The sequence below is a fragment of the Castor canadensis genome, chromosome 9, assembly GCF_047511655.1.
Source record: "Castor canadensis chromosome 9, mCasCan1.hap1v2, whole genome shotgun sequence".
Classification (NCBI taxonomy): Eukaryota; Metazoa; Chordata; class Mammalia; order Rodentia; family Castoridae; genus Castor; species Castor canadensis.
In genome coordinates this window covers 19,272,964-19,300,323 of record NC_133394.1, presented here as the reverse complement: position 1 = coordinate 19,300,323, position 27,360 = coordinate 19,272,964, and the positions used below count along the sequence as shown (strand labels likewise).

General features: G+C 40.6%; 1 protein-coding gene across 1 annotated transcript in view; it reads left to right on the top strand.

Annotated features, from left to right (window-relative positions):
• Gatb (glutamyl-tRNA amidotransferase subunit B) overlaps positions 1-27,360 on the top strand; it is an 80,868-nt gene that overhangs the window by 8,267 nt on the left and 45,241 nt on the right. The window contains exons 3-5 of the mRNA XM_020155294.2: positions 17,691-17,804; positions 20,259-20,454; positions 20,908-21,030. Coding sequence (XP_020010883.1) covers positions 17,691-17,804; positions 20,259-20,454; positions 20,908-21,030 — 433 coding nt within the window. The remainder of the gene's footprint in view (positions 1-17,690; positions 17,805-20,258; positions 20,455-20,907; positions 21,031-27,360) is intronic.

Below are 27,360 nucleotides of genomic sequence, written 5' to 3'. Positions count from 1 at the left end.
TCCTAGCACAGCATATTATTTAAAAATAGGAAGATAAATACCAGACAAGATAGCTCAAAGATCTGAAGGTGGTTGCTGCCAGGAATAGGGCTGAATGTTGGAAGGGGTGGAATGCCACTGCTGCTTTCCTCTGTCCATTACTTTAAAGTGCATGTCTAGAATAGTTTGTTAAAAAATTAAAAGTTATGCTTAAGTGGATAAAGATAAAGAGGGGAGGGAATCATGAAATGGAATGAACAAATAAACTTTAGAGAAAGCACAGGGAGAAAGAGCTTTCCCATGGTAGCCCAAGGGGAAGATGTACCCCTCCCTGCACTAGTGCAAATACCTTTTTAAGTTTGGGCATGGAAAGCTGAGGAAGCTTCCTTCTGATTTTGTCCTCTTCTAGCAAGCACTGCTTCTTGGATTTCACTCTTCTTTCTGGGGCTTTTTCCTTCTGGTGTTGGTATCTCTTGTATTCTGGATCTGTGGGTGATGAACTCTTTGTTTTTATGTACATTCAGTTGTTTCTGCACTCTTAAGTGAAAGTGTACGATTCTGAGTTGACATTTGTTTCCACTCAGCTCTTTGAAGATACTATTCCATTTTCCTCATGATCCTATTATCACCAAAGAGAAGTCTGCATCTTTGTAGGTAATTTGTTTTCTCTCTGTCTCTGAAAGCTTTAGCCAGAATATCTCCAGGCATGAATATGTTGTTATTTATTCTGTTTGGTGCTCCATGTGGTACATTGTTGGTTTTGTTTTTTGTCTTGTTTTATTTTGTTTTTTGGTTCAGTTTTGTTTTTTGAGACAGGGTCTCACTGTGTAGTCCAGGCTGGCCTCAAATTCACTATCCTCTTGAGTGCTGTGATTATAGAAGTGTACCACCACAGCCATCTTTCACAGTATGATTTTTAACTTAAGGACCTTACCCTCTACCTTGGAGCTTTTTATAGGATGAATTCATGGTGACCTCTGCCAGGGCCTAGGGGCTTATTTGAATGAACAATTTCCATATTAATTTCTCAGCATCAACTGCCACACAACTTAGGTAGTTCCTCCACATCTTTCCTCATGTCCAAGCAAGGTGGGCAGTGGCTTCCTCCATGTCAGCTTCCAGATGGTGAAGTTTTCTGACTGACCAGGATATTTTGGCTCACATCTTTCTGTAGAGAGAGCCACTCCAGGTCCCTATCCACACAAGCTCACAACCTTGTCTTCTGCACACAGGCTTTTTAAACCACCAGCTGGTATCTTTTCAGCCCTGTTAACAATAATGATCAACTAACACTGAGTGCTTGCCTTGTGGCAGGTTAACTTATTTTAACCTCATAATAACTCTTTGAGGCAGTTACTATGGTTATCAAAATTAGAAAGTAAGTGGAGAAGCTAAGATTGAAACCCGGTAGTCTGGCTTCAGAGGTTATGTTCTTGATCCATTGTTGTCCTGTTTCTTGTGGTTACCTCTGGACATCATGTGGCTTTAAACTGCCTCCAGTGCTGTGGCTGTAGGAGACTTTCTTTCTTGCATTGAGCTTGGCTCTGTGTGACTGTGCATGGGTGTGTATTTATAAGCTTATAAGTATGTATAAATGAACGTGTGTATAAATATAATACTTTTTCTCACTCCTTGCTTCCACCCCTATTCACCATGTCTGCACCATGTCTATTTCTGCTGCGGGTGCTGTCTTGACCCCTGGGTAAGCAGTCTCCTCCTTGTTCTTACTACTGACACTTCTGAGCATGAGCACAGGCATTTTATCTTATTTTACCTTAATTTTAGAATTTTATGGAATTCCATCATAAATCTTTGGATTGAAAAAAGTCATTCAGCCCATTTTGTTGCTTATAGGCAGGATTACAGTTAAACTAAGGATGGATTTCTTTGCTTTTATGGCAAGAATGCAGCCTCACTCATTATTTTTACCTAGTAAAACCTCTTATTGTGATGTAGAATTGGCCTTAATTTATTAACTTATTATTTGCCTAAAGAACTATAGACAGGATCCTAGATTATTTGCTTAGAGTTGGTTAGTTCCTGTTTATCAATTTTATTCATTTCTCTATTTGAAATTATTTGTATTTGGATGTGAAATGGGAGAAAAGATATTTATTTGCTGAAACATCATAGCATCTACAAATCTATTCATCCATAATTGGCCAAATAATGTTTCCAGGAATGGTGAGATTTCATCAAAGCATCAAGTTTGTTTGAAATTTATGTATGCAAAAAACCTGTATATTCATACACATGCACCCTTGTTCTTTGTGATTTTAAATGCTTGTTTTCTCCTGGTATCAATCCCTAAGCAGAAGCAACGGGAGTGGATACCATTACCCATGCTGTCCCCTGGCTGTAGGGATGCGGTGTGCTCAGTAGATAACTTCTTCAGATAATCAAGCTGCACACAATTAGGTTAATTAGAAACCAGTAACTCTGCCCTTGTTTGGCTTATCTGGAAGCTCTTACCTTTATGTAACACAGAACCTCTAGCAACCATGAATGCCTCTTGTTTCCAGAACTGAGAAGAGACAATACAAGCTGTTTTTCACACGTGCATGCAAGAACATTCTTCTCCCTTTCTTAGGATCAACATGTCTGAAAAAAAATTTGAGCCTTTCCACAGGAAAGGTATTTAGAATTGGCCCTGGCAGCTATGAAATGAAAACTGGAAAACTGTTTACCACATTTCATGTTTATTCTCAAAAGTATGCATTATATTATTAGCAAGAAGGAGAATGAAGAGGGGAATCAATGTGAAGTAATGCCACACATGCTGTTGTCATGCTTTCTGCTGAAGTTTCATTCTTGATTCCCAGTCTGCAAATTGCACTGGAAAGGGGTCTTGCCTCCTTAAAGAAAGAATGATGTGAATGCTTTTATAAAGCACTTTGAGCCTAATTTATTTTCAAGATTTTTTATGGCAGATTTGTTGAAAACTAGGTAAATCTTCAGTATTAACATAGCAGATATTAGTAGTAACTTTTGTTCTGGAGGACCTAATCAGTTTAGAAATACTTAACTAGATCAAGAGGGCATCTAGCTGAACTGCTTTCCTGAACCTTAATTCTAAAGTGTAATTATAAAGTTGTTTTAACTTTAAAACTTCGAAATGAAATAGCAAGTCAAAAAAACATCATTAGGGAAAAGTATTTAAATGCATACATTTATAATCAGATCTGTATTTAATTCTGCATCCATTCACTTAGATGATGTTTAGTTATTTGACTAAGAAGACAAAATATGACAGTTTTCTATTAAATTTGTTTCCATTTCAATGACTTGCTTTAATGTAATCTGTAGAACTTATAATTACATTGTGTTCCTAGACTTTATTCTTGCTAGTCACTCTCTGAGTCACTTTTATAGTTTTCCTCTGTTCCTTTGTAGAGTGCAGTGTTCTGGGAATGAGGTGTTTTCCTTTGCACCCCTTGTCCCTATGAAAGAGGTGTCTGTGAGCTCATACCTACAAATGTAGAAGGGCTCCCTTTCAGCTCTTAAACTCTCCCAGTGATCCAAACTTGCCTTGTCATATTAACTGGATGTCTCCCACGAACTCAGATGACTCATGACAATGATGGACTTTTACCTTCAGCAGGCAGCATGACCTCACCTCCCTTCCTGGCGGGAAACATTTGACTCTCTCTGTGCTGTGGATCTTTTTCCCATCCCTCAGTGAATTCTTGAAAGCCTCCCTCTTCACAATGATTTTACGTCCTCCTCCTCTGCTAGTTCTACATGCAGAATTGTCCACATGCAATCCATTGATATTGCTGGTAATGCTTCTATTTTATACAGTTGATTGATCATCCTTTCATATGTTACTTAGAGAGATTTCTGTGTCTAGAAAAGCAGTTCATGGGTCTTTTGGGGTCCACTTAACAGTGCCTTGAATAGAATATGTATATAGCACCCTTATAAGTATTTCTTTATACACATTCACATACATATACATGAGGAGTCCATTATGAAAGAGTTTTGCAACCTTCTAAAACCCTTATGATATTTTTGACCCCTTTATGGGTCTTTCTGAAATTCATTATATACTTTCCTACTTTTAAGTATAGTACTTTGAACATAAAGTAAACCTTTCTTGGTTGCTTAAGGTTATCAGCAACATCACTTATTGCTGGTGTTGTAATAAAATGGTACCTTGAAGGGCCATTAAGATATATAAGGCTGTGTGATCATACAGTAAGTGCTAGAGATAAATCATTCTTTTACATTTTCATAGTACATTGTTTCTTGTATTTATAGCCACTACCTCCTACCTTCTTTTTTTAAGCTACTGTTAGTATATTTGACTCTAGAAACTGTTTCTTGCTCATTTTCTACTTCTCAGTTGTCATTTCTACCCTGATACTGACTACATGTGCCAAGTACTGTGATGTCCTCTAGTTATGAGAGAGAGAAAACCTGGAGAGAGAAAAGAAGGGAAGAGTGCTTAGTCAGAAGAAATGAGTAAAAAGGAAGTCTTATCTAATCAGCCATGAATCCAGCACCCCATGCACTGGATTTCTCCACAAGGAGAGCAACTCTGACTTTAGACAGCTCACAGCCGTACCTATCACCATGCAAATAATGGTCATAATGGAAATTTTGGAATCTCTCTGTGCTCTAATCTGAGTAACTTTCTTTACACCTTCTTCCAGTTCACCAATTTTCTCTATTGTGCTTGTTTTAGGATATGACCATGTAGCTGGGGCTGCAGGCCAGGGTATGAATATAGGTGACTTAAGAGACTCAGAATGGGGTAGGAATGGCATCTTTTCACCTCTCTTGGTTCCCTTTCCCTGACTTCCTCTCATTGCAGTTATTCTGTGTTGTTTTGTGGTTCTTAATACCAGTTAAGGCTAAAATCTGTGCACCTTCTAGCTTATCTGTACTCTTGGCATAAGCATGGATCTAGTGACTGAGCCTTTTCCAAATCCCATCTAGATGTGCAAGGATGCACATGCTCACCTGTTGTGTTAGTCAGCTTTGTGGTATTGTAACAACATGCATCAGATTATTAAGTTCAAAGGAGGAAAGGTTTATTTCAGCTCATGGTTTCTACATTTCATTCCATGGTCACTTGACCAGTTGTTTTGGGCCTGTGGCAGCACAGTTATCATGGTGGGAGCATGTGGCAGAAAAATGCAGTTGAATTTATGGCAGCGTGGAAAAGAGACAGAGAGAGAGAGAGAGAGACAGAGAGAGAAACCAGCATCCCATAGTCCTCTTTGAGGGCATGCCTCTAGTGACCCAAGACCTCCTACTTGGCCTAACATCTTAAAGAGTCCACATGTAGCTTCCAACAGCACCAAGCAGAGGACCAAAACTTTGACATATGTGCGTTTGGGGGACATGCCAGATCCACATTATAGCAATGATCATTTTTTTAAAAATTTCATCCTTAATGAATCATTCCTTAACTTTTGTGTGTAAATGATGTCATCTCTTTCTTCAAAAAGCAAAAGGCAAATGTGTTGCAATTGAGAGTACTAGTAAGAAGAGTCAGTGAAAATATTGAGTTCACTTTCCCCTCCGCTCCAGCCCTGGGGAACATGAAGGTCCTCATCTGGCCATGTCCCCATGTGAATGTCCTTTGTCTAAAGAATATCTCTCAGCCTTGGCAGTATTTCCAGGAACTCTGAGCCTGTCCTGGTAATGGAACATGTTCAGGAAGCATGCTTATCTCCCCAGATTCATCCCTGAGCAAAAACCTTCACGATTGTGTTTCTCTTTCATTTCCATATCTTCTTATTAGTTTCTTTTCTTCTCAAAATATGCCCTTGGAAGAGATATTGAGCATAATAGTCCTTGTTAAAGGGCATAGTGCCATACTTAGAACTCTTACATGTGTAAAATGAATTTTTTTGCACTCCTGCACTCAGAAATCTGTAACACAAGAAAGGAAGGTGGGGATGTGTAGAAAATAAAATATAAACACATTACAGAAGATGCCCAGGAGTACAAAAGCTTAGGGGTCTTTTTGTTGATATAAATATGTAGTAGTTTAAACAAAAAAACCTAACAGTGTTCTACAACACTATTTCTGTCTCTGACATTTGGGCAGCTCATATAGGCTTTGTTCTCGTGATTTATACTGGTAGCCTATAATGAAATATGGCCTGAAATCATACAGCTGGGTACCATTCATTTTTCTTCCTTGGACAGATCCAGAACTTAAAAAATTGCAGCAGACCTGGAGACACTCTTGCCTCACAGGAAATGCATACCTGGCCATGGCTGCAGCCCTCTTGGGTTTATTCTGTTTTACCTTGTTGAGTTTCTAGGTGGGTTTTATGAGTACTAGAAAAGAGTTTCTAGGAAGCTGTATGGTGTTAGGGGATCAATAAAAATAATATGCCTTTCCCCTCTTGAGTCAGAACCAGTTGAGAAATCAGCATAGAAGTCAGACAGATGGAAATGAGCATATCAACTCTATTACTGATAATAGCTTCATTGACAAACGTAATTTGATGTATAGCCACAGGGCTGTAGTACTTTGTGCCTGTGTTGACCTCAGCTCCCTAAAACTGTGGGCCTTCCATCTGTAAGCAACAGCCTGCTTGTGCAGCAAGCTTATGTGGCCAGACTAGACCAAAGTATACCACCTCTGTGAACCTGCTGGACAAAAGGAGCTCCTACAGGCTTTGCTCTGATGATTTATGATTTATACAAGAAGCCTGTAATGGAAGTGCTCAGTTCCTTTTCCCAAGGTGGTGATCAGAAAAGTTACTTTTCTCTTGAGGAAAGAGACTATGGTGTAGGGCTAAAGGTCTGCCACATGGGAACATGGAAGCAAAGAGAATGGAGGTTGCCTAAATTCTTGAAAAGAGAAAGCATGAAGTCAATTTTAGTACCTGTGTCATGACTGGAAGATGTGAGACACTTTTGGGTAGAAAAAATGGAATTCTTTGGAATTCTTTGTCCTACCACAAGTATGTACTTACACTGGAAGGCCCTTTCCAGTTGTGTCTCTGAAGCTTTTGGGCTGGGCCTTTCTTAGTTGGCTATTTTTATGTGTTTTCAACTTTACATTTAGTATTGAAGAGGTATTGAAAGAGTTGGCTATCTTCTACACTACAGCATCTTGGAGAATTTTTCCCTTGGGGTTTTTTAAATCTTGGCAAAGTTAGGAAGTCATTTTGCCATTGGCATTCCAGAGACAACAAGTGTAGGCTTGGTAATTCTGGCAGAGTTAGGGAGTCATGCTGGGCTCCTTGGAAGAGCATTCTGTTCCTTGTGGCAGTTTTTGTTAGTGAGCCTTGTGCCTCTCAGCCTTCCACATCTGGACACATCTTTGTGACACATCCTTGTGATAAGGACTGGAGCTGGGGCAGAAGCAATAAGTAGGAATCAAAATACGTTAGTGTTTCCAGAAGCCTTAAAGTATTCTATTCTAAATTTTGATGCATGAATGTCCTTTCACAGGTACAGAAGCAAGAAGTATAATCAATCAAGAGTCTTTGTCATGCTCTGCAGCTTCCTTAGGAGACACAGACAAGCAGGAATCTGTGATTGTCAATAGCATTTTGAATTTTCAGTGATATTTGCCAACTCACAGCCACTCCCATGAGCAAGGTCAGGAGCTCCAACCCCAGTTGATAAGTGAGGAAACTGAGGGTTTGATTGATTTACCCAAGGACACAGGGAGGTCAGGAGCTCAGCTAAAAATAGGAGTGAGAATTGCCTGGTTCCCATTTTTAGCATAAAGTACCAAACTATGTTCCCTCCTGCAATATTTGCTAATTGTTCATTTCCAGAAAAACATAACAGGGAATTTTTCCTTTATAGCTTCTGTTAATGTTTAAGATGCCTGTAGTCACTCATAACCTTTGCTTACTTATCACATCCATCTAGCTGGCTTATCTACCTTATTTCTTATTCTCTTCCAACTTTACTATGCAAAATTGGCATATATGAAAGCAATTCCTAAACTCACAAATAGCTTGTAAATTTTATTTGGTATTATTATTATATTCAAGTTCTTAACATTACATCATTAAAATATAAACACAGATACTTCCATTTTATGGTGGCCAATAGGGCTAGGAGGGTGGTAACTTAGCATCTATTCACAACAGCCTAATCAACAATTAATAGGAAGTTTTCAATCATAGATTCTTCCAGAGAAGTACAAATTGAGAAATTGATTGTGCATATACATTTACATAGTGAGGCAACAAAATGGAAGCTAAGAAAGTAAGACACATAAAACTTTGGGAGAAGTTAAAAGTATTTTCAGTTACAAAAGATATAAACAGAAGTTGTTTTTCTACCATATAAACGAACAAATCTGTATGATTTTTTTCTGTATGATTTATATACTTCTAAATAAGTATTGCAAAACTCCCTGTTCACAGATTTTTATGTGATGCTGAAAGTGTTGAACCATACTTCATTAATATGTCCCAAAGCTTAATTGAATCTGTGGCATAGGAAGGTTCAGACAGATAGTATATAGAATGCTTTCTTTTCTAAAACTGATTTCAACAACAATAAATGGAAGCTTCACTTGTATGTGTATTTTATGAGTTAGTAATCGCTTAAACAGTTCCTGCCTCCTCTGAACTCTGTCTCCTTTCTTTGTTTTGGGTGGGAGGCTTGTACTATCTCATCATCCTCTCAGGAGTATTATCTACTCTCCTACCCTGTATTTGTATTTAGAAAGCTTCCAAACTTACAGAAAAGTCGAAAGAATAGTACAGTGCATATCTATCCTGCTCCCTGCATCCCTTTAGATGAGCCATTTGAGAGTAACTTAGGGATATTATAGCTCTTTTTCTCTAAATATTTCAGCCTCTATCCCCTAAGAGCAAAACCATTTTCACATTTGGGTCCCTGTATATTTGTCACATTTTAGAAAGCTAATATCAACACAATATGGTTATCCAACACAATTCCTACTCAGTTTTCTACAATTACTTCAGTATTATCCTTTATCCTACCCCCAGCCCCAATCCAGAATCCAGTCAAAGATTACATATTGCATTTAGTCATTATATTTCTGTAGTTTTTTTCTTTTCCTATCCTTTTCTTCTCTCCCTCCTTTCTTTCCCTCTGTTGCCTTTTTTTTTCTTTCTCTTTTTTCATAGCATTGACATTTTAAAAACATCCAGACCAGTCATTTTATCTTACTTTCTACTCTTGAAGCAAACATAATTAATAAGGGATCATTGCCTTATGGTGCTTTGGCCTTCTCCCTCCCTCCCTCAATCCCTTGCTTCCTCCTTCCTTCCTTCCTTTTCTTTTTCTTTCTTTCTGTTTCCTTTTAATTTGCACAGTTCTTTGGCTTATTAGGAAGCCTATAAGAAAATGCTGTATTCCTATTTGATGTGTAAAATGAAAGATACTGTTTTCTTTCTAAGGGGCAAAAAATTCCTCAAAGTACTCACTTCTCAGGAGGTTCATTTTTTTTATAGAATACCATTGTCTCTAGAAATTTACTTTTGATATTCATAGGCATTGTTCTCCCAAATTCCTTATTCATATACCAAATTTGAATATCTTAGCTGCATTTCTTATTTAGAGTTTGGTTGGTTCAACCAGTTGTTTCCTTCTCAGCAATAGTCAAATCTTTCAACTAATCTTTTCTATACAGAAGAAAGTAGATCTTATTCTGTATCATTTGAGCATTTCGCTCTTGAAATTAATGTTTCTTATCACTTCCTCTGATTATGTTTGAGCTTCCATGATATAAAATAGATTGTCTTCCATCGAATATTTCCAAGTGTAGAGTCTCATGAGTAAATTTTAGGATAGGTCAGGAAAGACTTGGCAGTTTCAGCATGGGGCAAATCTAAAATTTTTAAACCTTTTCCATATTTAGGCACTTTTTTTAAAGTGATGAATATGAGGAAGACATATTCAGAATTGAAATAGGGGGAAATTTTCCTTCATTAAAAAATCCTGACCCTATCCCAAAGTTTTATTCAAAAAGAAAAAAATTTGATACATTAACGTTGTTTCTTTTTCTTTGATTCCTGTGTTCACTCTGTGCTTTCATATATCTCTTCTCCATCAACTCATTGAACTTCAGTTACTTCCTTAGAAGACAGGAAGTCATACCATGTGGTCAGCTGCAGTGAGATGAGGGTAGTTGGCTCTGTTATCCAGTTTATAACTGTTCAGCTTGTTAGAAGTTCATTTCTTTCACCTGAGAATGGAAGCTTTTTCCAGCCACATGTGAGCATACAGCGTTATGCAGGAAAATTTTGCTTCACTATAAATCAGAAAATGAAGCTATATGAGCTTCCTGACACATTAAGAAATATGGTCTCTGTTCCACTGGAATTATCACAAAAGTTTTGGTTATCATTTAAGGAGGAAATATTATGTTGACATAATACATGATTTTAGCATCTGTTGTACCTTACCTTAGATTGTAAATCCAGACTAAACGATCCGTGGAGCTGTTCAGACCTTTTCTTATTAGATTTCCCGGCCTCCTTGAAAAGTTTGCACATGAAGGATTTGCATGAGGTGAGCACTTTGCAATTAATAACATTTCCATTGTGCAACTGGTATTACTAAATATCTAGTAGGGTAGAGTCATTTAATTTGATTTATAGGATAGTACAGCAAAATAACAGTGCTTCCTGTAGCAGATAAGGAAACTGAGGCCTGGAGGGGTTAGGTAATTTGTACAAGGTCACATAACTACTAAGTAGTAGGAATGATTCAAGTCTTTAGTTCATCTGGGGCAAAAGAGATCAGGTTAACCACAGACAAATGCCAGATTAGCAACTGTTGGGAATGTTGGCAGACAGTTAGAGATCAGTTAACATGTATGTATACATAGTCTGTGTTTTGCTGGCTGCCAGCCATTCTCTAACCTTCCTATCTAACTTGACTAACTGGCCAGGTTAGCAAATAACACTGCCATAGTAGTTGACCTCCAACCCCAAAGTGAAATCTAAAAACCCAGGCAGTGTTATGTGAGAATTTTTATCCAGGTTAGAGGCAGGCCTAGGGCTGACATAAGCCAAAGGCTTTCTTCCCTTTCCCTGCACATTCCAGTAGTGCAAGAGAGATTGCTCCAGGGTCCAAAGCCAGGCATACATAGGTTGCCTATCTCCAGCTCTGTCTGGTGTTGCTATGAGCACTGGCTATAGGCCACCTGAGGTTGCTGGTAGGCAGAGGCAGGAATAGGATGAACTCCTAGGTGAGAAAAGTGGGCTTTTCATACTTTAAACCAGGGAAATCTTCTTAACCTTGATCTTGACACCTGTGAGGAGTAGAATTGATACAAAAGGGCTGGAACAGAAGGAGAAGAGGAGCTGAAGGGCATCTGGGACTGCCAACCACATCTTTCTTCTTTCAACTAGGTGTTGCCTGTGTAATGAATATGTGAGTTTTTTCCACTTTGTGAAAGAGAGGCTTAAACAAAAAAGGGATGTAGCGTTCACATTCTGCTTTTTCCTAGGCAATGTTAATGTTTAAGCACAAGGAACATTTAACTCTGTGAATATATTCACACATATTTAATATCTGCATAAAAATAGTAATTTTAATGCTAAAATTCCACTTTAAAAATTATCATACCTGACCAGTTTCAGCAAGCATAGTTATTACAGCCCAAGAGGCTTTATACTTGTTTTGGGTGGTGATAAAAGGGCTCAATGGTGAGAAGGAGATTGGGGGAGAGGAAACAGAAATCATTTTCTCTACAGTGATGACAATTTATCATGTGGTAACTTGCTTTGAATATGAATCAGAGTGGGTTCATGCTTTGAGACAAATTTATGGTTAGCAGAGTAAGATAAAGGCCCATTTTACTGCCTTATTTTTACTTAATAAATTTTAATTACTTTCTCTCCATAAATTAAGACATTTACCATGTTCTATCCTAATTATCAGATTTGTCATATATAACATAAATTGTAGACAGTAATTGCCATTTGGGTGTTTTGGAAAACATCACCTTATCATCTTGCTTTTAATGCTTCAGGAGCTGGATTTTTAGTGAAGACATCAGTCCTTCCATGTAACCTCAACTTTGTAAGGAAGTGCTGCTATGGGTACTGTAGTGTGGTGGGCTCATCCAAGAGGACCCAGTAGGGAGGACAGAGAAATGGTATGAATTGCAGACTATTTTGAAAGACATGTAGTTTTATTCTTTTCAAGTATATCCCCCAAATATTTCTAAGTATAGATCCCAGAATGGCTTTACTGAATAGATTTATTTGTAATTAGTACAATTTCACATAAAAATGGTCAAATCCTAGAGGATGTGTTGTTGATTTGAGTAGATTATATAATCTCCTCTGTTCCTGTTAATTTGCTTAGCAAATTCTTTCCTGGTATTAAATGTAGATTCAGAGCTCAGTTTAAGCCAGGTTGACTTATCACAAATGTTTTTTATAAATTTGTAGCATTTCATCATTCTTGGCTCCCAGTATATGAAAAAGGAGCCCACAGAATTTGCAGTTTTATGTTGTCTGGACAGACTTGAGACTGTCAGTGTTTTGTCAATTATTTATCAAAAGAAAAAGTCAGAGAAATGAACATAAAGATTACATATTTACCAAACTGTTTGTGAACCATGTGTTCTCATATCCATCCAGGCTCCTGCTAGTACAGAGCCAGTGCCTTAGGTCAGCTGGCTTCTGGCTAGCTTGGGTCAACAGGTGCTCTGATGAGAGAGGGCAGGTAGGAAAGAAGCAACAAGCTATTACTCCTTCCCTGTTGCCTCTGCTAACATCTCTGATGATGGCCAGGTCTTATCTATGGCTTCAGCTTCTGGGACACAGCCCTGCCATGTTCCCTGCATCCTTTGGCAGTCCCACACCTGGCTGCCAGTTGTACTGCTTTTTCTTTGTCCCTCCAGCCCTGAGATAGGGGTGGCTTCTGCTGTGGAGAATCTCCTGAGTTCTCCCACTGTGCCCTCTTACATCTCTGCCCTTTTGTTACCTGTGTAATAACTTCTCTGCATTAAATTTGTTCTGTTTTACATACTAACAGTGGTTTCTTTTTCCTGATGGATACATTTGAGGGAATGATTGTACTTTTATTTCATAGCCTATAGTCTTTGGGGTGTTTATAAAAGAAATGTTAAATTATTCATTACCTCAGTTAATGTTTAATCAGCTTAGTGTTGTATTTAGGTGGTGGACTAAGAAGAATGACTTGATTGCTCTCAGGGAGCTCAGGCTAGACTGAGTGTTCCACAGTCTAGTGGAACAACTAGCCTGGGGTAGTGGTGGGGAAGAAGTGACAAAGGAAGTGACATGTCAGAGTCTTGACAGATGCCTAGAATTTGCTCAAGTAGAGAGGAAGAAGAGTGTTACCAGTAGAAGAGACAGTTTGTACAGAAGCATGCCCCACATTTGGCTGCCTGAGAGGTTAGGTTGGGTTTGGGATTGTGGAGGAATGGTAGTTTGGCTGGATCACAAAGGCACTGAAGATTCCCTAAGCACTTGGCTTTCATCCTTTCAGGGATAGGGAGCAGTGAAGTAGGACTTAAGGAGAGGAAGTACATGAGCAGACTGATCCTGGAAAAGGTCACTCCTGAGGAGCTGTGGAGGGACACTAGGGCAGAGGGAGCCTCTGGCCAGATGGTTAAGGATAAAAGCCCTGGCTAGAAGGGGTTTGAACAGAGGCCTGCATTTTCTTAGAGTATACAGGGTAGAGAGAATCTGGATGTATTAAGTAACTTTATGATTTTTTTTTGATGTGTTGGGAATTACATTGAATGGAGATCTTTTGTTCTCAGCAGTCACAACCTGCTTATTCAAAACTAGAGGACTGTTTCTCAAATTGAGGTCACAGTTTCTCATTTGAGGTCTCAGACACATTTCTGGGGTATTTATGCTGCCTGTGCACTGGATGTGTTTTAGGTTCTGAGAAAACTATGGTTGCAACACTACTCACGTTTACAAACAGGCCAAATCCACAATTCTTTTGAAAAACCATTCACTACTCCCATTTGTTACCCACCACTCCTGATTTTCTTTTCCCAGGCCATGATTTTTCCAGTCTCTCTCTCTCTACTAGTCATGAAATTTCTTGACCATCCACTGAGTGTTTAGGTCATCTACTTCTGTTACAGCTTTCCTACCTTCTAATAAAAAAAAGAAAAAAAAGAGTTAGCTCCTAGTTGATAAATCATCTTATGAGTACTTGTTTTAGAAATCTAGCAATGGAACATCCTCTACCAATTGAGAAAACCTATAAGTCCACCCATGTCCAAACCTTCGACCTACCAGAGACTGTGTATTAGGTGGTGCCCAGAAAGTTAAAAAACAAAACCAAAAAACCAGTGCCTACCCTCTGGTGGCTTAGTACCTAGAAACAGACCCATAGAGATACAATCTGGTAAGAAGGACAACACTAGAAACAGTATCAGCCTTAAATTATGAGTAATATGACTTGGTTTGAGACACTGCACTACAGTCAGGTGTTAGTATTCTTGAGAGCTAAAACTGACACACTCAATTCTTTGAAGATTTGAGGTAGAGTTGTAGTGGTTGTGAGCCCAGGTTCCAAGTCTGACTTCCTTGCTCTGCTACTTACTGTATGTGTCACTTGAGGCAGATGACTTGATCTCTTTTCTTCCCTTTATTATCCATAAGATGCAGGTCCTAAAAGTATCTACCCCAGGACTGCTAGGAGATGCCCGTGATACCATAGCATGTCTCCTGACATAACACCAGTGCACAGTAAATAACTTGCCAAAGGCAAGTCTCCAAAGGCTCCACTGAGCAAGGTATGCTGTGTGAATACCAAGGATTATTGACTTCTTTCCACATGAGAGCTGTTATGGCCAATCCCATGGTCCTTTGTAGTCACTGCAGTTAATTAGAAAGAAAATTCTGGAACATGCGTTCTTTAGGACAAATTAGTCTTTTGATTTTTCAAGTTACCCCTTTAATCACATCACACATGGTCAGTTGTCACGTACAGCACTTCAGAAACAAGTTTACAGGCTAGCAGGTAACAGGTAACACTTTGAAGAAGAGTTGGCCATCACTGCCTCTCTGAAACCTTCCTGCATAGCCATCATCTTCCTCCTCATTGAGTTCAACACACATAAATTGAGCCACCACTGTTTTTCAGATTCTGTATTTGGCTCCAGGGATACAAGGATGATAGACAGTTCCCATCTCATGAGACTTCAGTTGTATGGAAATAATATGTGAGCAAATTCACTCCACTGTGATACAAGCGCAAATGAAAGTGTGAAGGTCAGAATGGTGCATGGAAGGATAGTGATGCAGGCTTCACACAGACAGTGGCACCTTAGTAAGACTAAAGGGAAAAAAGCTCAGGAGAGTCAGGTCTGCAGGTTTGTAAAGGAGAATTGAGACATAGGCAGGGCAGAGGGACACAGTAGATGAAATTAAGCATGTAGGAAGGAGCTAGATCATGTCAGAACTTGGTCTTTACCATGGGGCTGAGACTTTGGGCAACAGTTGCCACAAGATGCATTTTTGCAGGGGTCACCATGATGTGGAAGATGGGCTTGAAAAAGGCATTAGAAATGCTGGCAGATTTTTGTCACCCCTACAGACTCATTGAGGGCAGGGACATAGTTCTACTTATCTTGGCGTCCCTTATGTTTAGTATGTTATTGAAGTATGTTTTGTGGTGAAGAGAGCCCAAGCTGAATTTTCCAGTTCTCTATCCTATCCTCAGAACATGCTGACCTGGCCCTCCATCTGTCACAAGCAGCTTGACTAAGATCATAATAAATTCTCTTTTCTTGGCATTCTTTTAACTGGCACTCTCTGTTTACTAGCCCCTCTGTGCATCTGTAGTGTGGTGATGATTGATGCTTGTAATTCTGACCCTGAAGTACTTCAAGCCTCCTAAATCATCAAAAAAAGATTAAAGTATATTCAATATCACTTTAATGTTTGTGTGTTTTACCGCATTCTTATTCTTTGGAAATTGATGGTTTATCAAGTGCCTGGGTACTTGGGCACTGCGAGCGAGAGTCTGTGATCACCCAGACTCCCTCCCAGTTCCAGGCACAGGCAGTTTATTGTGTGTGCTAGAAAGTGCACAAAACAACCTGGGTTCCCTGTGCCTAGGGGGAGGCAGGTTGGCCCCAAATGGGCAGACTGAGCCAGAATGAGAGAAAGGAGAGGCCAGAAAAATAATGGGAGGGAGCAAGCAAAACTGGTGTAGACCGGGAGGGTGGACAGTGTACAGGCGAGCCCTGCTGTGGCCCTGCCCCAGGAAGAACACAGCCCATATGTAGGATAAGCTGAATGGTCTGTGTGCCTTGACTCCAGTCACCAGGCTCAGGTCTGGCCAGCCTCTCCCCCAGCTATATTAGTATCACAGTGACAACCATGCAATGAAATGCCAAACACTAATGAGTGAAAGCATCAATAATTAGAGTATCCTGGTCCCTACACACGTCTTTTCTTGAGAACCATTATTACTGCAGAGCTGACAACATTATAGGCCCAGAAGGAAGAACTAAGAATAGAAGCTATGAGATAGCTCCATTTGTAACCTGGGTTTCAAGGAAGAGGGGTGTGATTTGTCATTAGAGGGAGATTTGTTTGGGTTTTCTTTGGGGGGTGTATATTGCAGTAAGTAGAGACTACTCCTACATTTTATCATATAGTTCGTTATTAAGTCTGTGTTTGATTGATCGGTTTGTACCATCCCAGCCCAGAAAGCCAGTCCTTAAGCCACAGAAATTCCTCTTGGCACCCCTAGCAAGGACACAGGCAGGAATGGGTCTAAGAGCCAGCTTTATCACCTGCCACCTTGGGCACATCTTTTAGTTTCTCTGGGTCCTACTTTTTCTTTATCTGAAATGTTGTAATAATACTAATTCCTTCTTTACAGGGTTGCTGTGAGGCTGAAGTAAAACAGTGGATTTAAAAAATTCTGCACCAGAAAGTCTTAACTACATAAGCAATAGATATAAATACTACTACACATGTTGTATATAACATTATATAGAAATATTAAATATACTAAAGAACATAAGTATTCTAATAAAATATAGAAATATATTTCATTTGCAAGTACAGTGTCTACACAGATTTTTGCAAAGTACATTTTAGGAGTTGGCCAGGCTGGGCCAAACACAGGGAGGAGGCTGAGCCCTTGAGGAAATGGCTGGAGCCTTGTAGTTCTCCAGAGTTCATTCTTAGCCAGGTGTGGTGGTGCACGACTGGCAATCCCAGCATTCAGGAGGCGGAGGCAGGAAGATTGAGAGTTCAAGGCCAGCCTGGGCTACATAGTGAGGCCCTGTCTCAAAAAAAGGAAGAAGTTTGTTCTTTTTCTGTCAGTAGAGCCCCCAGCAAGCCTCTTATTCCCACCTGCCTCACCACTTCACGTCTCACAGAAATGGGAGGTGGTTTGCTGAACTGCACCTGCTCCTCTTTAGTCAGTGCCTCGAATGGGTTCTGCCTTGTCCCTGATTCTGTTTGCAGAGGGAGTGAAGGATGGACAATTCCATGTAATACCAGCTCTACTGAACCTTTCTGATACTCTTCCTGTTAACTCCAATGCCAGGTAGTCCCTGATGTGGCAGTTTATGAAGTGCCCAGTGAGACCCGCTGCTACATGCCTGTTCCTTCCTGTATCACTTTCCTGATGTGCAAACACACAGCTTGTAAAGCAGAGCTGCCCACGCAGAGCACTAGAGCTAATGCCCACTGAAGGGCCCAGTTCAATATTCAGGGAGGACATCAGTGTGGGAGAAGTGTCATTGGGCCCAGGGTTCTAAAAGGAGCTTGTGTGTATTTCCATAGGTTCTCAACAGGCGGTGTGTAGAAGCTGCAGTGATGACAGGCCTGGCACTGAACTGTTACATAAACAAGAAGTCCTTGTTTGACAGGAAGCACTACTTCTATGCAGACCTCCCTGTAAGTATGCTTTGTGATCCAGCCCTGGAAGTCCTCAGAGCTGGGCCAGCCCTGCCTTGGGGATGGTGGAAGCAAAGGAGCGGGGCTGCACCTCTCATGTTTTCCATCAGTGTTCTGTCCATCGCAGTGGGAAGTTCTGTCCAGCCCTGATGAAGGCAGGTGCCCCCTGATGTTTACTAGATTGGATGCAATTGTCCTGATTGCTGGCTGCTTGTTTAGCTCATGCTTCTGTGGCTTGCTCATAATTGAACAGGGACCTGGAGAAGCCAGTGTTGTCAGGCTCAGCCCAGCCATGGTGTCGTTGCTAATTGCCTGCTAGGACAAAGGCTAACCCCGTGGCTGATGCAACTGTCAGTGCCCATTGTCTCTGAAGACATCATGAGAGAGCCTGTCTTTTAAGTTGAGCCTCCCAATAAGAAGGCTATCTCCTTTGGAGACATTTCTGTCATCTCCCGAGGAGCAAGTAAGTAGACAGTAGTAAGCAGAAACATGAACCAGAAACCTGCAAAAACAGCAGTAATTGGCTGAGCAGTAAACTCAGTATTTTCCTGCTTTTTTCTTAAAGTTAGAATCTCTTTAATAGTGCTAGTGTAAACGGAAGGCAGTTTTTCATAATTGAGCTAGAAGAAACTGAAATGTTGAATGGATTTCTGAAAATAATGTCATTTGATCTGAGCCTCTAATAGTAAATGTGGCTCTCCTTTTGATTTAAAAAAATAACAGTGATAATGTTGCCTCACCTTATTTCCTTGAACCAAAGATTTGAGGGTGTTAGATTTTAGTGGGAGAGGACAGGAGTATGAGTAAATAAAGTAGAATCCAAATTCTCTAGTTACAGCTTTCATCTTCTGGCTTCCAGTGTTTCTGCAAGACTTTCTGTATAAGTTGAAAATAATTAAACTTTATTTCTTCATTCTTTTTTCTTTTTTTTTTTTGTGGCATTGGGGAACAAATTCAGGGTTTTGTGCATGCTAAGCAAGTGCTCTACCACTGAGCTACCCCCCAGCCCATATTACTTCATCTTTTAAGAGAGAGATAACCAAGCCCAGGCATGGTGGTACAGCCTGTAATCCCAGCTGCACAGGAGGTGGAGGTAGGAGGATCATGTTCTAAGTTCGAACTCTAGTAACACACACATGCACAAACACTAGTTTGGTTAAGGTAGGAACTTAGCTTAGCAATATGTGATGAAAATGAGATGTTTAGATTATCCATGGTCTTCTGCTCTCTCTAGCCTGGGTAGTTCAGCTAATCTAGAACTGGTATTGCCAAGTATTACATGGGATATACTTATACCACAAAGGTATTTGTTTATCTGAAATTCAAATGTATCAAGGTGTCCTGTATTTTATCCAGTGATCTTAGAGTTTCCTTTTGTAAATTGAGACTTCCTTTCTCAGCCTGGGAAATTAGCCTGTTGAAGGCTTCTCAAACTGTGGTTCCAGGACACCAGTACTTTTCCTTGGACCCTGTTAGAAATAAAAATTCTCAATCCCCATCCTACCTGAGACCTACAGAATCAGAAACCTTTGAGGTAACATCAAGCACTCTTCAATTTGACAACAAGTTAAAAATCTCTGGCTGGCCCAGTAGTGACAAGTATCTGGAGCCAGATCATCTGAGTTCACGTGCTATTGCAGAGACGACCTAGATCTGTGTGTGACTTTGGGTAAGCCCCTTACCTCTCTCTGGGTTGTGGGATGAAATGAGTGTAACATGCTGGAACAGTGTTTGGGCCTTTAGCAATTGCTGTTTTTCTATATTCTTCTCCAAGTATCTTTGCATTGACCTGCCATCCTTTAGTGCCTGTTGATGTGTATGTGCATTTGAAAGTGATTCTTCCTCTCCACTCAGAAGGAGGGGCAGTTGTCCTTGCACCATCCACCAATATTTCTGTGTAGTGTGCTTTCCATTAGACTAGAAGACTGAGGGAAGTTGGCTTCAGGAGGGCAGCTGGCATGATTGCTTAGCTGAAAGAGCAGAATCAAAACAAGTCGAAACACTGGCAGTTGCTGTCGGCCGTGTTGAAAGTAGATGACGAAAATGCTTACCCCAGCATTTTCTAATAAGGAGGCTCTGTCAGGAGCCGGGTAATGAGATGCAGAGTTTAGGCTAATGAGCTAAATGAAAACAATAAATTCTTCTCTTAGGGGCCCCTGACAAAGAGATTATTGTTATTCCCAAAAATGGCACTTGATGGGATTTGTGTTGCTAATTGTGTTATTGAGGAGTGAGGGGCTAAGGTTGAGTAAAAGGGTGATGGAAAAAGCCAGAAGAAGCCAGCTCAAATTTTGGCAGCAGTTCATGAACTAATTTTTCTTTTCTTCTTCTTACTTTTTTTATTGTTATTGTTTCAGGTAAGCCTTTTTGGTGTTACATTAATCAGAACCATGAACTGGATCCCACTTTTTTGTTCTGCACTGGTAACTGTAACCCTTGCTTATTTGAGTGCAGGCAGGTTACCAGATTACCCAGCAGAGGCTCCCCATTGCTGCCAATGGGAGCTTGACATTTGGTGTCTGTGTGAAGAAGTGGAGTTCGATGACCACCAAGACGGTGAGGATCAAGCAGATCCAGTTGGAACAAGACAGTGGCAAAAGTCTCCATGACGACTTGAGGTCCCAGACGCTTGTTGACTTAAACAGGGCTGGTAGGCTTGGCGTGTTTGTATTGCTTTTCCTCCCAGCCCCCTAAGTTCTTAGGTTTTAGTCCCTCTGGACTTACACCACACCAATAGAAAAAGCAGGCATAGAAGCCTGAGACAGAGATCAAAATATCCACATTGGTATTGGCAGAGCTGATGAGAGAGCATGGCTTGAACTGTGCTCACTGCTGGGCTTGCCAGTTATTTATCCCTAAAATCAGATGGATTTACCCACCTAGTCACGAACCCCACAGTTGGATATTCTTAAATAGACGTTAAAGAAATGAATGAAAGTTAAAAATCAAAAATTAGCAGAGGGTTGGGGAAGAGAGACAATTTTGAGGCTGAAACCATTTTGAGGGTCCTTCCTTAAAGTAGGGTTTTCTAAGGTTTCTGCCCAGTTTACCAACTGAGGAGATTGACAAGACCCACTCAGGCTGACCTGACTCTCTTTGGTAGGAGTTGGCCTTCTGGAAGTAGTCCTGGAGCCCGATCTGAGCTGTGGAGAAGAGGCAGCCATGGCCATCAGGGAGCTGCAGCTGATCCTTCAAGCCCTGGGGACCAGCCAAGCGAACATGTCAGGTAGAACCTCTGGGACATCCTCCTTTTGGACCTTCCTCCTCTCTGCTTCCTGAGTTTTATTCTCCACTATCAGTTATATTGAGATTGCTCACATCTATTGCACCCCTGCTTTTTTTTTTCTTAGAATTTTTCTATGACTGTTTTCTGAGCATCCTAAAACCAAAACTAAACACACAAACACAGCAATGCAGATATAGCATAAGAATTGAGCATAGAAGTCAAATGACTACATGCCTTCTTTCAGCTTCTTATAGCTATGAGGACCCATAAAATGTGTTTAAGCAATTCAATCTTTCTCAGAAACGGGACACAGTTCAAGAATAATTCTTAGTTTGCGAGTTCTTTATGGATAAATAGTTGCTATTTTGGGAGATATCTATTTCTTTTCCTTCTTTTGTAGAATTTTCATCCATGAAATGTTACCTACCCTGTGATCAATATTACAACCATATACATATATCAAATTATCACACTGTAATCCATAAATTTACACAATTAAAATTTTTTTAATTATAAAAAATGAATTTTTATCCATGTATAGCTAACACCAGATTTTATTGCCTGTAAGCCAAGATTATGGTGACATCAAACTTTATCCTGAGAGAAAATCTTAAAGTTCAGTAGAAATATAGCAAGAAACTCAAACAGAAGAAACACTTTTACTCTTGGGAGTAAACCAAGCAAACTTTACCTTTAAAATGTTTGCAAATCAGATATAAAGATTACAAATTTGGTCAAGTTCGGTGTCTTTATGACTGTCTTCCCTTGGCCCTTGCTCATGCTCTTTTACCCTCCCTCAAGTCTATGAAAGCTGATGTCTTCCATGGTTTCCTTCTATTTTCTTTTCCCTGGGGCTTTTTCAAAACTTCCCCCACCCTTGGAGCCTTCCCTGACAGGGTCCAGGCTTTGAATTTACAATTTTGTGTTTCCATAGCATGCACGGTACAGTGGTCACAGTGAGCATTCAGTAAATACCACTGGTGAATCACATTTGTCTCTGCTAGTTCATGGTGTTATTACACCGTTATCATGTCAGATAATGTGTTTGCATGTTACAGAGGCCCTTCTGAATTTATAATGCCACGTTTGTCACATAGGACTTCTTACAAGCAATAAGTCATAACATCAGAGTCCTGGTACAAGTTGAATTGAAGACAGAACTTGCTTATTTGCTATTGTAAGCTAAAGACCAGAGAAACATGGCCGTGTAAATTTGAATAGTATAAAGGTTAGCTGCATACAAGCTTCTTTTACAGAAATGAGACTGTTAGGCTAAGAATTCTCATGTTGCATTTGTCATTCATGTGGCTTTTTTGTCCACAAAACATAAGTGAAATCTGAGCAGGTTGGATGGTTATTCATTAATGTGCTAAGCATGGATTCTCTATCACTTAAAAAAGTTTTAATTATTCTGTTCTTCTTCAGAATCACTGTGATTCCTGAAACCTTCTGGAATAATAAATAGGCCACCTGTTAGCTGAGAAATTGGCCCATCTGGGTCCTTGCCAAGAGATAAACCATAGTGGCAAGAACTCATGAGTCAGTGACAACTGAAAGTGTTCATTAAATCTCATTTGTTGTGACACTTTTTGTTTCTTTTAAAGCACAGCAGCCAAGTGGCTTTGGTTATGCTGAAGTGTGGGGAAGATGAGGGCTGCCTGGAGTCTGCAGGAGTATGGCTTCTTGGTACTGTTAGCATGTTACAGCCTGAACTCCTTTTTCCATTCTTCTGTTTTCCCCATGGACCACTGTATCAGCATTGCAGAGTGCAGCCTGGAAGTGAGGGCCACCCTGAAGAGGTGGCACTGAAGGCTGGTGGACATGGTGCTTTCAGAATGAAGCACACATTGTTCTGGGCTGCTACTGATTGAACGCTTGAGCTTTGCTAGAGAACATGAATCGCCTCACCAGATTCTGCGTCATTTCCTTCTTAGCGAATAGCATGTCATCACAGGTGAGGAAATCCTCAGAGCAGTGCGTTGAGTTTAATGTGAGCAGAAGGAGACTACCTAAGCATTATCATAATAGTCATCCCTACCAGTTGGAGCATTTAATAGGTGCTTGTCAGTTCACTACACGTGTTTGAAAATTGATGTATCATCTCATTTAAACATTGTGCCATTCCTAGAAAATGATGGTATCATGCCTGTTGTACATGTGAGGAAACTGAGGCTCAGACAGGTCAAGTTTTTTGACTAAAGCTCACAAGAAGCTCCTGACTGGGATTGAGGCTAGATGTGTGACTCTGAAAGCCCTTTGTGTCACACTGCTTCCTAGTGGTGGCCTTGGCAGTGCTATGAACACTGTAGAGGCTAACTTGTAGGTGGGCAAAAGAGCCTGGGCACTCAGGGTTCCGAGGGCCTGCACCTGCGTGGGAATCCTGGACTGCAACTTCTGGCAGTGGAAACTTGGCATATTATTATTTCTTTGAGCCTTGCTTTCCACACTTAGAAAAGTCATCCCCAAATAATTTTGTGTGGGAAGGGCAAGGAAGAAACTGAAGAGGGGAAAGAGCCATGAGAGCTGTGAGGTAGAGTTAAGGCAACTGGAAAAGGAGTGACTTCATGGGCAAATTTCATTTTGAAAATGGTAAGTTTGAAATGCCACAGGGATGTTTAAGTGGCTTTGTCAGGAAAGTGATATTGTAGGAAATGGATATAATGTTATATAAAAAAGAGCACAGGGCCTGGCAGTAAGCCTGTGCTGGATCAATGTCACGTTCTTCTCTTACAGTAATCAGTAGGATTATTTTTATGGCATTACCACTCATCTGGATGAATGGGCTTTGTTAAATATGTCCAGTTAACATTTGGTCACTCTTGGGCAGAGTAGGGCTCAATGGTGGAACACCTTCCTAATATGTGCAAGGCTCTGGATTCCATCCACAGCAAAAAACATTTTTTTAATCTGAAAAAAAAAGTCTTATTATTTAAGTTTTAGAACGTATTCAGCAATCAGAATGAGATAGCTTGACAGACCTTCCTATCAAAGTCTCAGGCCCCTGCTGTTTACAGAAACAGTTTTCTGTCCCAGTGTTATATTTCTGTTGTGTGAAGGTGTTTTAGAAAAAAATACATAACTGCACTCTATCACTGTGCTCAGTGGTATAGTTCTTAGTTTTTCTGTTACAAATCTCTGCTTCTAGAGATGGAAATTGAGGTTAGTAACATTCTCATGATGGGTGAATGAAGGCCATCCCGCAGTGGGACAGGATGCGTTGAAGTAAACCTGACTGGTAAGGCTTTCATGCACTTGAAGCAATTTAACTTAATTTGTTTAAAAGGTATTTTGTCTTGACTGGGTAGAGTGTCTTTTTGTTAATGTTTGATACTATATTTAAATCTAGGCTAGCGAACTCTCTTTCAACACTGCAGGATACTAAATGGTTCCTCTCAGGCATTTATGTAGTATGGTCTTCTCTGGGAGAGACTAAAACTCCTGCTTTTATTCCTCCTCCAAATTAGAATCCTAAATTGTAAAAGATGGTTTCATTTTTGAAAGCAAGTGAGTAATTCAGGCTTCCCTGAATTAAAAAAAAAGGTTGTCTCCCATGTATTGAGATTTGGTTAAACAGAGCTTGGCATACCTTGGAAGTTTTCTTTGAGCTTAATGGGCCTTTCAGCTGATCACAATTGTACATTAGTCCTATTCAGACAGAATTTTAGAACTTACCAGGAACCTGCTGTGAGACAGAAACCAGTCTGCTTATTCATTGCTCAGGAAAATACTAGCATGTTGGCATTCATTATTCAGCAGAGTTTAATGTAAATGATCATCTACCATGTGCCAGATCCAGCTCTGGATTCTGACAAAGACCTTTTTCCTGCCAGAGTGTGAGGAGGTAGGTGGTAGTGGTTACTCAAACTGAAAGAGGAAGACAGGCCTGTCTTTGTGAAGGGGCAAGTCATGACTGAGATTTGGAAATTTAAACGCCCATGAGACCTAATTTGGAGCTCAGAGGAGAGGTCTGGACTGAGAAGGGAACTTCAGGCATCACAAGAATAGAGGCTGTGTTTGAAACCATATACTCCTTCATAGAGAGCATAAGTAAAGGAGAGGTCTTGAGGTTGGATAGGAAGGAGAGCACCAGCAAGTCAAATGGAAATAGTGTGCCCTTGGAGGCAGGAGGAAAAGCAAGAGAGTGGAGGGCCACAGAGGCAAAGGCAGGAAGCTGCTTCCAGCAGGAGGATTAGTTAACATGCCATGTACTGCTGATGTGTCCAGTAAAATGAGAATAAAACATGTCCTTTGTGTAGTGGATTTAACAGCTGGGAGGTTGCTGGTGCCTCTGATAAGGGCGTTTACACAAAAGCTAGGCTTAAGTGGGTTTAGGAGTAAATGGGAGGTGAGATGGTGAAGACAATATATGCACAAGCAAGCAAAACTTGTTGGAGAAGATTTGCTGAAAAAGATAACAGAAACAGTAGCCAGATGACTGATGGAGTAAAAATTGAGCTCAAGGGACTAGGTCTTTGGGCTTCTGTTGGTTTTCTTAATAAGAAGTGCTGTTAAATATGTGACATATCAGAAGGAGGGCTGAGAAACAGATTGATGACCGGTGGGGAGACAGTGAAAGAGCAGTGTCTTTGAGAGGACAAGAAGGGATTTAAAATCTGGGCCCTGTCCTCAGGGGCCTTTCATTCTGGTTGTAAAGGTGAGGTTAATTGAAAATTAAGGGCAGCCTTGTGCTCAGTTCTGTCATTTGGATTGTGCATATTTTGAGAGCCCAGAAGACCCATGAATGTAGTCTCTTTTGTTGGTGAGGGTTTGCTGAAGTGGGACCTTGATGGATGAGCAGAGGCAGGAAAGAGGGACTGCAGCACTGATGAAGAGAATGTGTCTGTGGAATGGACAGAGAGGTGACGCAGGAAGCTCCCCTGACTGCAGGGGAGCTTTCCCATAGAGTGAATGGTAGGAAAATCTAGTTGCAGAAACAGATCTGATAAGGTCTCTTGAGGACCCAGGGGAGGAGAGGAGTGAACCCAGTGGGAGCCGTCTTGTGCTTGAGTACGCAGTAGGAATGATCCATAGTCTTAGCCATGTTGTGGGGGCCTGGACAAGAGGCACTGCTGTGTTCAGAGTCAGGATGTGGTCCTGTGACTTGGACCCAAGTTCTGAAACCTTGGGAGAGGAAGTGGTAATATCTGATGATTGTTTAGAAGGAAGACCTGAGAAGATCTGATTGACAGTTTGGATAGAAGATGTCATGATTCGAATATTAAATACCACCCCCCCACACACACAGGCTTATGTGTTAAACACTTGGTCCCCAGCTGGTGGTGCTATTTTAGAGGTTCTAGAAGCTTTAGGAGGTGGAGCCTAGCTGGAGGAAGTAGGTCATTGTGAGAGTGTCCTTGACGGCTGCATCTTGTTTTGGGTTCCTCACTCTTCCCTATCTGTTCTCTGTCCACCATGAACTGAGCTCTGCTACATGCTCCACTAGCACCACCTCTGCCTCACCCCAGACTCAGAATCAGCAGAGCCAAGAACCGTGGGCTAAAGCCTCGAAACCATGGACTAAAATAAATCCTTCCTCCTCAAGTTGTTTCTGTCAAGTCAGGGATGCAAAAGAACCCAGGAAAATGGAAGGTAACATTGTGGTTCCTAAACTAGTGGAATGTCTTGAGATGTAGAAAAACATAACTCATCCAAAAGCTGGTTTGAAACAATGAACTGCAGATTTTACTAAAAATGTTGGGAAGCAGTGCTGGGTATGCAGTTAGAGTAGCTCCTGAGCTGAAAGGCAGCTTTTCGGGCATTTGGAACCATACAGTAGAGGAGCTGTTCCCTTTCTTAGAGGGCATGAGAGAGAAGGGGGCAGCGGCATGCAGTTGGTGCTCTTTAACTTGGTATATGATTGAGTCCATAGCTGAGCACTAGGCGAGTGAAAGAAACTGTTATAAAGGTCTCTGTTTCTTGTCATGTTATTTATTTATACTTTTTATTATTTTTGATATGCCTTTGTTGTAGAATCTGGGAAAATGAATTTATTCAGCCCAAAACACTCAGGTTTGACAGGGTTTTGTTTTTTGTGTTTTGTGTGTGGTTTTTTTGGTTTTTTTTTTGGCAGTACTGGAGTTTGAACTCAGGGCCTTGTGCTGCTAGGCAGACACTCTATCACCTGAACCATACCCCAGCCTCTTTTTTTGCATTAGTTATTTTTGAATAAGGTCTTGTGCTTTTTGTCCTGGCTAGCCTCAGAGCTACCTCTGCCTCCTGTGTAGCTGGAATTATAGTGTAAACCACCATGCATGGCTTGTTCTTTGAGATAGGGACTTTTCTAACTTTTTGTCCAAGTGGTCTGTGATCTTCCTATCTCTGCTTCCCAAG